This window comes from Phyllostomus discolor, chromosome 6 (assembly GCF_004126475.2).
Source record: "Phyllostomus discolor isolate MPI-MPIP mPhyDis1 chromosome 6, mPhyDis1.pri.v3, whole genome shotgun sequence".
NCBI classification, from domain to species: domain Eukaryota; kingdom Metazoa; phylum Chordata; class Mammalia; order Chiroptera; family Phyllostomidae; genus Phyllostomus; species Phyllostomus discolor.
This window is the reverse complement of record NC_040908.2, coordinates 106942125-106954786: the sequence shown is the minus strand read 5'-3', so window position 1 is coordinate 106954786 and position 12662 is coordinate 106942125. Positions and strand designations below refer to the sequence as shown.

The following is a 12662-nucleotide window of genomic DNA, read 5'->3' as shown; positions in this document are numbered from 1 at the left end:
AGCTATGGAACAATGCCATTTAGGTCCTGATTTCTCTTTCAGATTCATTATTTTCTGCAGTGAAGAACTTTACAGAAATTGCTTCTAAGTTCAATGAGAGACTCCAAGATTTGGATAAAAGCAAGTACGTTCTACATATATAAGTTGGGTATATAATAGATATAAATAAAAAGAGGTGCATATTGACATCTTTGTTGAAATATCTTTGCAAGTTTTTCACTCCTTCTGTCCCTCCACTCTAGTGCATACAGGGCTGATGTATCTCCCAAAGACCTATTTCTGACATTCTGAATTGATACTCTGCTGCTGGGAAAGGCTGGTACCTCCTTTACTACCAACTCATCAGTACCAAATCCCCACCTTAACATTGAAGGTCCTCTACTGTGTGACCGAAGCCTTCTCCAGCTTTATTTCCTGTTCTTTCAGTATATGTCTATCATGCTTCCACCAAACTCTCTTGATCCCTGAACACACATTCTTTCTTCCTCTTCTTAATGGAATTACCTCCATAAAGAGTTCTTTTTTTTACACTCCCACTTGGAAAAATTCTATTTATATGGAATATCAATTATTGTAAAGCCATTGTTTTAAGATTAATTCTGTATAAAGTCACAAAAACCAAACATAATTTGAACAGATGTTTAAGGTGGGGGAAAAATAATATGAGAATATTAAGGAATATTTTTAAAAGTAGAATTTTGAGCATGAACATCTACTTTATATTAAACATATGCTAATACAAACATCAAATCCTTGGGGCCTGATGCAAGAATAGATAGAAAGATAAGAGCAGAAGGTCCAAAAGTAAGCTAATGATGCATAAGGATGTATTTGTAATGAAGGATACATAAAATCAATGTGGAAAGAAAGACGTATTCAAAAATATTATTGTATAAACTTTTATAGCAACCAATTAATAAGTGAGTTCAGAGTTTCATTTCATATTTTATGCAAACATAGGTAACAGGTGTGAAATTTTTTACTAAAACTTGAAATTTCTTGGAAGTGAAATTCAAAGTTTAGAAGCAACAGGGAAATGACACTACGATCAGATTTAAGAATATTGCACTGGTATATAACATGAAAATTAATTATCAGTAACAAAGATAAAAGAGTGGGAAACCTCTTCTGAAGTCCCTGTGGGACAGCCTGTCTCCTAATGAATACCCAGAGGATTGGTGAGGTGGGAGGGCGTGTTTGGGGGGCAGGAGAACTCTCAGTATCCTCATGAAGACTTCTATTCCTCTCCAAAGCAAAAGCCTGGGAGGCCTCTTTTCCACCAAATTTGGAGAGGGAGTAATATATGTTAACAGGAAAAACCCAGTTCTTCTTGCTGACACAGTAAGGAATTACAGATCAGCAACTCTATTAGTGCACAAGCAGGGTTTATTAGTGATACGTTGTAATGGAAGAGAGCAGGCCTTGCCAAGGTTGGGGAGAAAGGCAAGAGCAGGGATAGCAAGAGCAAGGGTGACAAGAGGCCTCAGGCCCTTTATTCTGAGGACTTACATAGTTGGTAGGATGGGGGTGAGGGAGTTACATATTGATTGGTGGGTAAAAGTGGTGCCAGCTTTCTTTGGGGGGACATGACTACCCAAATGTAGGTATGTGTGGGGGTTCTTTTCCAGACAGTGAAAATGGTACATAGAATTTCAAGGTCTTCCCTTTCACCTTGTAGGCCTTTGGATATTCAGGATACCTGACAATCTTAGTAAGACTGTTACAGAAGCTTACAGAAGCCCTGTCTCAAGGACTCTTCCCTCCTCCTGTACTATCTTTGCTTGTGTTGTTCAGGATGCCTGGGAATCTTATGAAACCAGGCTCAGGACTGCTGAATTAGTGGAACTTGTCTCCCCCAACCTCCCAGCCTTGGTTTGCTATCTATTCTACCTAGAGCTAAAAGGCATTGCTTGGCAATCAGAACTCTAGACGCTAGCCAGCAATAGCAGTGCAGCCTCAGAGTTCTTCCTATACTATTTCCTGCTTTATATACATATAACAAAAAATTTCTTTTGAAAACTGATAAGAAAATCCAAAAGAACAGTTGGAAATACTGGCAGTGGACAAAACAAACAAATCTAAAAGAGGATACCATCTATACAAAAATACATATAGAAATATTCAAATTCACTAATAATTCAAAAATACAAATGAACATTTTATCTATTTTCACATCAAATTACTATTAAATTTGGTTGTAGCCATTGCTACAGGCTGTTCACTGAAGCATTGTGACTTATTTTAACCTTTTGAAAAATAGGGTTACATATTGCTGAAGTTTTAAGAGCCATCACATAGTTTTTACACTTTGCTTTACTTGTTTCTTGAATAATTTTTTCTTTGTTTTTTTGTTACCCTTCCCACATCATCTTTTCTGTAAAGTATATTTTATTGATTATGCTACTACAGTTGTCCTATGTTTTCTCCCTTTTATTCCCCTCTGCCTTGAACCCCCCTCCCACCAGTATTCCCCTCTTTAGTTTATGTCCATGGGTTGTACATATAAGTTCTTTGGCTTCTCCATTTTCTGTACTATTCTTAACTTTCCCATCTATTTTGTACCTACCATTTATGCTACTTATTCCCTGTACATTTTTCCCCATTCTCTCCTTCCCCCTTCCTACTGATAAGCCTCCAGGTGATTTCCCTTTCTGTGATTCTGTTCCTGTTCCAGTTGTTTATTTAGGTTGTTTTTGTTTTTAGGTTCAGTTGTTGATACTTGTGAGTTTGTTGTCATTTTACTGTTCATAGTTTTGATCAGTTTCTTTTTTCTTAGATATGTCCCTTTAACATTTCATATAATAAGGGCCTGGTGGTGAAGAACTCCTTTAGCTTGACCTTATCTGGGAAGCACTTTATTTGCCCTTCCATTCCAAATGATAGCTTTGCTGGATAGAGTAATCTTGGATATAGGTCCTAGCCTGTCATGACTTGGAATACTTGTTGCCAGCCCCTTCGTGCCTGTAAGGTTTCTTTTGAGAAACCAGCTGATAGTCTTATGCGAACTCCTTTGTAGGTGACTGTCTCCTTTTCTCTTGCTGCTTTTAAGATTCTGTCCTTATCTTTAATCTTGACTAATGTGATTATGATGTGCCTTAGTGTGTGCTTCCTTGGGTCCAACTTATTTGGGTCTCTCTGAGCTTTCTGGAGTTCCTAGAAGTCTATTTCCTATTCCAGATTAGGGAAGTTCTTCATTATTTGTTCAAATCAGTTTTCAATTTCTTGCTCTTCCTCTTCTCCTTCCGGAACCCCTGTGATTCAAATGCTTGAACCTTTAAAGTATTCCTGGAGATTCCTAAGTCTCTCATCATTGTTTTGAATCTTGTTTCTTCATTCTGTTCTGGTTGAATGTTTATTTCTTCCTTTTGCTCCAAACCATTGATTTGAGTCCCAGCTTCCTTCCCTTCACCATGGTTGCCTGTATATTCTTTATTTCACTTTGCATAGCCTTCACTTTTTCCTCTATTTTGTGACCGTACTCAACGATTTCTGTGAGCATCCTGATTACCAGTGTTTTGAACTGTGCATCTGATAGTTGGCTATCCCTTCGTCGATTAGTTCTATTTTTTGAGCTTTGATCTATTCTTTCATTTGCGCCATATTTCTTTGTTCCTGTAAGTCTTAGGTACTCACCAGTGTAGCGCAACCCACATCATTGCATTGTGGTATTGTATATAGGACAAGTATCAGAGAGGGGACAATGCTACTTGCTTAGTTCTCAGCCCGATTTTCAGTCTCTTCCCCTGCTACTCACAAGCAAACTGGGCCTTTTTGGTGCTGATTCCAGGATAAGTGGGTTTGTGTACATTTTAGGACCCTGTGGGTCTCTCCAGTGAACTCTCCTGTGAGGCTGGGAGTTTATTCTGCCACCCCACTCCCCACAGATTTTTATAGCCAGAGGCTTTGAGGCTTTCCTTTTCTGCACTGGAAACCTGGGTTGTACCATTTGTCTTACTCCCCAGTTGTTCCTCCCAGTTTATCAGCACACAATGTGGGACCACCCAATCCTCCAGCTGCTACCTTGCTGTGTGTCCTCTCCAGCCCCTCCGGCTGCCCATCTCCATCCCTCCTACCAGTCTGGATGAATGTTTCCTCTTTAACTCCTTGCTTGTTTGACTTCCATACAATTATATTTTCTGGCAATTCTGGTTATTTTTTGTCTTTAAATTGTTGTTGTCCTTCTTTTGGTTATGCAAGGAGGCAAAGTGTATCTACCTACATCTCCATCTTGGCCAGGAGTCCTGCTTTGTGAATCTTTTTCTTAAGGAAAAAGTTTCAAATTTGAAAGGAAAAAAGTCTTCTTTGAGAAAATATGATTTATAATACCTAATAATTAAAAATAATTTTAATACCTAAGAGGAAAGAAATTACTAAAAAAGTGTCTATAAATTTAAACATTTATAAGCATCACAATTGATGATTACAAAGAAAATACAATAAAATATTTATAATAAAATGTGAAGTAAACAAAAACAATATAAAACTGTAAATATAGTTGATTATGTTTTTATTGAACATAGAGAAAAAGTAAACCAATGTATATAATAATGGTATTATCTTATGATGCATATGGAGCTTTTTATACTTTATAGTCCTTTCCAAATTTCTTATGTGCAAAAATGTCAACAATGAGCAATAAACTTTAAAGAGATCCTTAAAATAATGATATTTCTCCATTTGGCAAACTATCTGTAGGTCAGATTATGACTTTCACTTGTTTGAGTATTTCTGTGTTTGTTTTATTTGTTCCAAATGATACTAAGGTACAGTTTCTGTTTCTGTGTTACTGTTTCCAAATTTGGAACTCCAGAGCAATGTCATCATGACAATAGTAAATGCTGGCTAATGTAAATTAAGCTGGATGTTGAATTTCTAAACTAAAACTAAAATCTGAGGAGGAGACACTTCTTTAATTAATTCCTTGACCCATCAAAGGATATAGACTCCTTGGTATGTTCATGCTCACATCATATATCAACCCAAAGACAGACAGTTCTCCAGTCTCCCAAGGGAAGCCAGTGTGTTTCTGTAGTGAAAAGATTCCATATACATAACTGGTCCTCTGAGCATTATATCCCAGGCTTACTTCAAATTGAATCTCCCTGTATAAGGAATGTCCAGTGATTTTCAGTGGTAGCCACAAGGTCAGGAAGAGAGAGAGAGAGAGAGAGAGAGAGAGAGAGAGAGAGAGAGAGAGAGAAAGAGAGACAGAGAGAGAGAGATGTGTGTATACATTGAAATTGCTTCCATAGTAGATTAATAAGTTATCTAAGATGAAAAAAGCTGTAAATTCAACATCCAGCTTAATTTACGTTAGCCAGCATTTATTATTGTCATGATGACATTGCTCTGGAGTTCCAAATTTGGAAACAGTAACACAGAAACAGAAACTGTACCTTTTAAGTACCTGGGTTTATCATTAATGATTATTTCAATATCAATAAAAGTTACTTTAATTTTTTTTCCATTTGCACACATAACTATTTCTATGGTTTTATAAGCCTCAGCAGAATACTATTTTATAGAATTTTTTAAAAGGTAACTACGTTATTGTTCTTAATTTGAAATTACAGGAATTTAAAATATATCAGCATTATTTAGTTTTGTTCTAATTTTTTTGTTTGCTAAGTAGTGCACACATTTTCATGAAGTTATAACTGTATTAATTTCCTTTTTAGCCCAATATTATTGAGAATTATGAATGATCAACTGATGTTTCTGGAACGAGCATTTATTGATCCTTTAGGGTTACCAGAGAGGCCTTTCTATAGGTAAGGGGGAGAAAATGACTCATGTTAATATCATTGCTTTTTTTTGCACTGTAGAAAAATAATATCATAATTGATTTCTTGAAAGCCAATAGAAAATGTTAAAATGCATATTGTATATGATGTATTATTTTTTCTTCATATAATGTAATATGATCATTATATATCTTTCCTTTTAGTGTCTTGTTTCTGATTATAAAAGGATATATGTTCACTGTAAGAAATTTAGAAGATTCAGAAAGCCACAAGGAGAAAATTAAAATCTCCTCAATCCCATCAGTCATTTATAAAATCATGTTCATATTTTAATGTATATAATTTTAGCTCTTTTCTAATTTTATGTTTATGGACATATGTAAGACATAATGAATATATGCAGGGGTAGGCAAAAGTAGGTTTACAGTTGTAATACAAGTAAATAATGCAATAACTAATAAACTAATACAATAAACTATGTTTCACATACTATGAACCTACTTTTACCCACGCCTATATTTATACATAAATATATACAATATATAATATAATAATTTACCCACTTTCCTAATGTTGATATTAGAAATTTTTTCTGCTTTTGACAGATATAATATTTCTGTTCCCAAGTTGATCTTATCATTGACTATCAGGGATCAGTATATAGGGATTATCAAAGGATCAGAATTGGGAGTAAGGACATTTTCCAGACAGGGTGACTGGTTTGCCAATGGTGGCATGATCGTGCCTCCTTTCTTCTTTACTAATTTACTTTGGAACTCATTCTTCCCTGCCAGGGCTATAACAGAGACTGACCTAACTCTCTCAATAAAACACCTCCTTCTGCTTTAAGCCAGGCATTTTAACACATTTACATGACTTCTTTTTTAAGGAGGAGAGAAAACAAAATAGTTGGTTGGCTATTAGATAGGACATTAATAATCAATTTGCCACATTTCAGGGGGTGAAGTAGTATATTGAAAAGCCAGCACATATTTGCAATATACCATGAGACTGATCATTTAATCACTTAATCTCTCAGGCCTCAATTTCCTCTTCTGTGAAGTACTAATATTAACTTTTTTTAGAGTTGATTTTTAAGGATTATAAAAATTATAGGTAAATTCTGTCAAACATAGTCTATAGCAGATGATGAGCTGTTTTTGCTGCTGTTGTTATTTTTGTTGTTCAAAACTATTTTAAGTCATCTGTTTAAAGTCAAAATATAACTAATTAATACATATTCCATAGACCAGTCTATGGAGGTAATTAAACTTGGAAATTAGGTTGAAAAGTGGCTTATTGAAATCATAAAATTAGAATTGTGTGATCCAGGACGTGTTGCCTGCTCCTGTTTTTTACTTGTACATATCATTGGACAGCTAATGGATAGCAAGCTATTTTGTTTTTATTCAACAGGCATGTCATCTATGCACCAAGCAACCACAACAAGTATGCAGGGGAATCATTCCCAGGAATTTATGATGCTCTGTTTGATATTGAAAACAAAGCAGATCCTTCCAAGGCCTGGGGAGAAGTGAAGAGACAGATTTCTATTGCAGCCTTCACCGTGCAGGCTGCAGCAGGGACTCTGAGAGAAGTGGCCTAAGGTGCTTCTGTAGAGAACCCATAATGAATAGGTATGTTCTATCACTCAGAACACCATCATGGGTGTATCAACAAGAAAAAATTAAAGTTGTATACATCCTAGTATTTTTTGTTCTTTCTCCTCATGGATCAGGAAAGAGAGGTAGATGATTTTTATTCTATAATCACAGAAGGTCATTCTGAGGCTGAACTATGTGTTAAAATTAAGAAGAACAGCCTAATATGTTAAAACTCTTGTGTGGGGTTATCAGGGCATTAAGTGTAATTCAGCACTTCTCAATCTACTCCTGTCCATGCACACCCAGGACACATCGGTTTGTGTAAGAGCCCAAAGGACAACTCACAGGGTCCCTCCAAACCAGGCGCCTCAAGTCCTGCATGGCCTCTGAGGCTGGGAGGTTACTCTCTTATCACACTAGTTAGACAATATGTGCATTGCAAAATAATAAGTAAAATAGCAGGTGTAAACCTGCCCAACCCCTATAACCAAATGAAGAAACAGAACATTGCCAATATCCTTGGTTCCCTCAAGTACTGTTGACCAGCGTTCCTTTCTCTTCTCCCAGAGATACTCACATTCTTGAATTGTATGTTGCTCTGTCCTGTTATTTATAATTTTACCACATGGCTAGATCCCCTATGTGTTTTTGGCCTTGGGTATTTTTGAACTTTTTATAAGTAAAATTATACCATGTGCATTATTCTAGGACTTGAGTTTTTCACTAACATTGAAGGTTGCTGCATGCATTATTGTGACTGTAGTTCACCAGATTTCAATGATACAGAGCATGTTCACTTGCATGATTATGACATTTATGATTCAAGATCTAGTCAAGGCAGAGAAACATAAACAGGGAATGTTAATACAAAGAATGATTGCTCAAAAAAGCATGAAACAATGAAGTACTGTCTAGTAGAAGGTAAAGGGAACTCTATAGAATAGAATAGCAGAAGCAAGAAGCGGTCACTGTCTCTAGGTCTGAGACTGAGCAGCCAGTGAAGAGTCTGTCCCCGCCCACCACGGGCTTCATGGAATAAGACAGCAACAGCTGTGATGCTGCTCTAGCAGAACTTGCTGAAATGTACATCCCCAAACTCCCCAGAATCTTATACTTTAGACACTGTGAGAAGCTGTTTATAGGGAAGTGTCTTGCCAGAGGCATTCTTTGACAAAACCAGCCCAGGGCAACATTGGAAGAAGCTCCTGCTGCTGGTTTTGCTGGCCACCTTGAACTGCAAGAAACAGGGAGGTGCTGTAGCAGCAGCATGATCTACAGGATGGGGCAACAGTGAACCAAGTGCAGGGCAGGGACCAAGGGAAGTCATTTGCATGCAGGGGCCTGTCAAGAGAGCACGTGGGAACTAGAGAGGAAAACCGCTCCTTCCAATGTTGCTTCAATGCCTGCTGCTCAAAGTTTAACATCATGCCTCTTGACGAGAAAAGCATTATTTAAAGGGTCCAGATGCATTTACAAAGAGGGGCAATGAAGAGTAATTTGGAAGTAATAAGTTGGATCACTGACACATAACAGAATGTATTTGTTCCTTTTTCTGCAGGTGGGCATTTGGAATGTTTTCTGTATGTTGCTCCTATGAACATGTCTGCCAATACATTTTTATAACAAAGGATCAAATAGGAATCATGTATAAAGAGAAAAAGTGATTATATATGTTGAAGTTACTTTTCTGTCTCAGGGACACTACATATCTACGTCTTAGTCTGTGGGCTACATTTAGTGGTCCCCAACATTTTGACACCAGGGACTGATTTCATGGAAGACAGTTTTTTCAGACAGTGGGGAAGAGGGAAAGTGGGGAAGAGGGGAAGAGCTTGTGATACAAATTGACTGTCACTTGCCTCTCACTGAAAGGGCTTTGATATGAGTCTGTAAGCAATTGATTTATTATAGTCTCTGTGCAGTCACATCTCTTTGCTAATGATAATCTGTATTTATGGCCTGGAAGAGCCAAGAATTGCTCAGCCACTTGACTGACTGCTTCCGGATGGCCCCTCACCCAGTCTGTCTTTGGGAGTAGAAGCCATGGGAGGGCTCACTAAGGATACAGAGCTGTGTGCTCCCAGGAGCAGTCAGAAAGAGTCCCTGTCAATCTGGAAGGAGGGACTGAAGGGTCACCTGTGAATCCATACATTCCATGACCTCCCACACCCTTCCTCTCTCTCAGGCCCCCTCTCTGAGCTGCAGCACAGACACAAGTACGGAGACAACGGCCACTAGGGCATTTTCAAACAGAACCATCTTTATTCATAACTGACACACAATGCCACAGAGGACCCGTTATGGTCCTGCTCTCCCTCCCTGCTACCCATGTCAGTAGAGCAGTCAGGATCAGCCCTGGGATGAGAAGAGCCTGTGGCTCCTCTGGGGGATCAGACAGGTCACATCTTGGCTGGGCCCCCCAGGGTCTGGCAGTGGGAGGGACACCCCACTACTCCATACTGGCTGCAGTGCCGCTTCCTCCAATTCCCTGTGACAGACTGGTCACACTTTCTTTTCTGACACTGGGACAGGGCAGCTCCCTGGGGCCCCCAAACTGCAGGGCAGGCAAGGCCTGAGGCAAGGACTGTACTCAGAGAGAGCTCAGGGGGCAGCAGGCTGTTGGGAGAGGCCCAGAGGAAGGACAGGCTGGGCAGGTCCTCCTCATTCTCACTGGACCTGCCCACTGGCCCTCGAGTCTCCCTAATAGGAGGAATCTCCCTGGGGATGGAGGCAGCCCTGGCCCCCAGTGCAGAGTAAGTGTGCCTGGGACCCTGGGGAACAAAGAGGGGGCATCCAGCTTGCAGTGGTGGGCATTCCTCACATCCTGAAAAGACAGCAAAGGCTTTGGGCTTGGACAGGTGGGCATCTGCTTGACAGTGGCTTTGGCAGTCCTTGAAGTCAGTCTCTGGTGGGGAGGCTTTGTCATGGACCCACAGCTGGGGGCCATGGTCACACCTCTGGGTGTCAAGGCTGGCTGCAGACGCAGAAGGACTTGAGTCCAATTGGGGTGCACCATGACTGAGGGGTGCCTGCACACCCTCCTTCTCCTTCAAGGCCAGGAGTCGTTCCTCTACCAGCTTGAAGGAAGAGGGGGACAGTGACTGGCTCTGCACACATGCGTGAGAGGACATATGTGGGTGATGGGACAATGGCATTGGGGGAGGAGGGCAGAAGGGTGTCATCTTGACTCAAATTCAAAACAGACATGTGGCTCTCCTGCATCTTCCTGTGCCACATTCCCATCTTTGTGTTCTTCCCTCCCCATCCTTTCCTTCCTGTCACCCTCTCCTTGTTACCCTGCAGTACACCCACCCCAGAGCTGGCCTGTCAGCATGTCATGCATACAGGCAAGGGTGGGCTGGACAGAGTCATGTGTGCCCCCATTCTGAGTTGCTGCCTGCCCTGGTCTACCTGGGTGCTCCCTCCCATGGCTCACCTTGGGTCCCCACATCCCCAATCTACCTGGAGTCCCTCCCTCCCTGTCTAACATAGGGCCCCTCCGCTAACTCACCTGTGGTCTGTCCCTTTCACGGCTCACCTAGAGCCCCTCTCCCATCTTCCTAAGTTCCATCCCACCACCGGCTCACCTGTATAGGAGTGCATTGTTTCTCCTGCACCAAGTCCTCAGCTAGGGCCAAGACATCCAACTGTGCTTCTGGGGAAAGCAACTGTGCCAGAAATCGGGGGTGAATGACCTCTGGCACCTGGGACAGAAGGAAGAGGCTGTGAATGACCTGTGAGTCATTAAACCAAGAAAAAGATTGGAAAAGCAAAGGTCCACCCCACCTTCTCCTACAAGGTGAGCATTTTATAACTCATGGTCATCAGCTATAGACACACACACAGGAACATATACACATACAAACACAAGGGCACACCCACACACAGCACACATACAACATGCACACTGTCACATACATACCCAGCTCAGGAACAAAGAACAGAGCTTAATCCCATCCACCTGGGCAGAACCCTGGTCTGGGGCCTGGGGTGCCACCCTCTAGAATCCTGTAGACCCCAGAACTCTGAGTCAGCCTACCTTGATGACAGAGGCTTCCTGGGAACACAGCTTGTCAATGTATATCAAGAGACTGGGGTCCAGGTAGGTCCCACCCTCTTCCTGCTGCGACTCCTTTCTGTCCTCCTCCGATTCTCCACCTGATAGTCCTGGGGCTGAGAGGGCCAGCTGCACCAGCTTGTCCATGATGTCCATGTACCCTTTCAAGACCTCAGGGGGGATATCCTTGGGTGCCTTGGTATCCAGGGGCTGCTGGGGTCCACGGATGACCTGAGCCTTGGGTACCACCTTCCTGGGAATGTGAGCTGGGGCAGGGAGGGAAGAGGAGGGAGTGTGAGGGGCTCTAGCTACCACCTCCTGAGCATGTGATGGTGAAGGCAGTGTAGGGGGACATTAACATGGTGCAGCCGATCCAGGCCCTCTGAAGCCATGTGACTATGGGAGGGGTAAGGTCTGAGGGGCACCCAAAAGAGTCCATTGTGAGGACATGCAGACCTGCTTATTCTCCAAGGCCCACTCCCACCCCATCCAACCAGGTTCTTAGCAGACTTTATGTTGGTCCTTTGACAGGGAGGTGGGACAGAGGTTATGAAAGCTGACCAAGGATCTCTGATTACTCAAGACAGACATCATGGATGTTTCCTAATGATACAGAAGTTCATCTTCCTGATTCTGTGCCCCCTTTAAAAAAAATCTGCTTTTACAGATTTTCCAACAGAAAACCAAACACACTTCACATCTATTTTCTGTCTGTGAAGCAGTGATGTGGACTGTGAGCAAACTTTTCATCTCAAAGGAAAAAGACAGAGCAAGGGATGTGCCATGACATACACAGTGGAGGGAGCAGGTCTGAAGAACCGAGTTTCCACAGAGGGGGAGCAATTCAGGACAAGTCAGGGAACCAAGCCCTATCGGTGGAAGTTACTTGGCTGCCCTGTCCCTGTGGAACCCAAGACAACAAGCAGCTCCCTGGACTCAGGAGAAGTGAGCTCCGGGCTGGAAGGAGTGGGGAAGCTTCGGGCTGTAGCAGTTGGGGCACCTTCTAGCCTTGCTCTCAGGGCTGACGCTTCATTGGAGACCTGGCCACAGACTGCCACACTGGATGACTTCATGGCTAAGACCACCTTTCCCCACCGCCCCCATTAGGTCTAATATAGTCAGTTCAGATCCCTTAGAAAGATACTGTGGGGTAGGTTCCAGGTGCCTGAAGAGCAGCGCAGAGGACAAGGCTTTCCTGTAACCCTCCCCCACGTGCCACCACCATGACACACCCACTGCTCCCTGCACACACAGATT

At 41.6% G+C, this 12662-nt stretch overlaps 1 protein-coding gene across 1 annotated transcript in view; it reads left to right on the top strand.

The window, feature by feature from the left end:
* Positions 1-9050, top strand: part of FOLH1B (folate hydrolase 1B) — a 55211-nt gene extending 46161 nt beyond the window's left edge. The window contains exons 17-19 of the mRNA XM_028515677.2: positions 43-124; positions 5679-5771; positions 7161-9050. Coding sequence (XP_028371478.1) covers positions 43-124; positions 5679-5771; positions 7161-7350 — 365 coding nt within the window. The 3' untranslated portion in view covers positions 7351-9050. The remainder of the gene's footprint in view (positions 1-42; positions 125-5678; positions 5772-7160) is intronic.
* The last annotated feature ends 3612 nt before the right edge of the window (positions 9051-12662 follow it).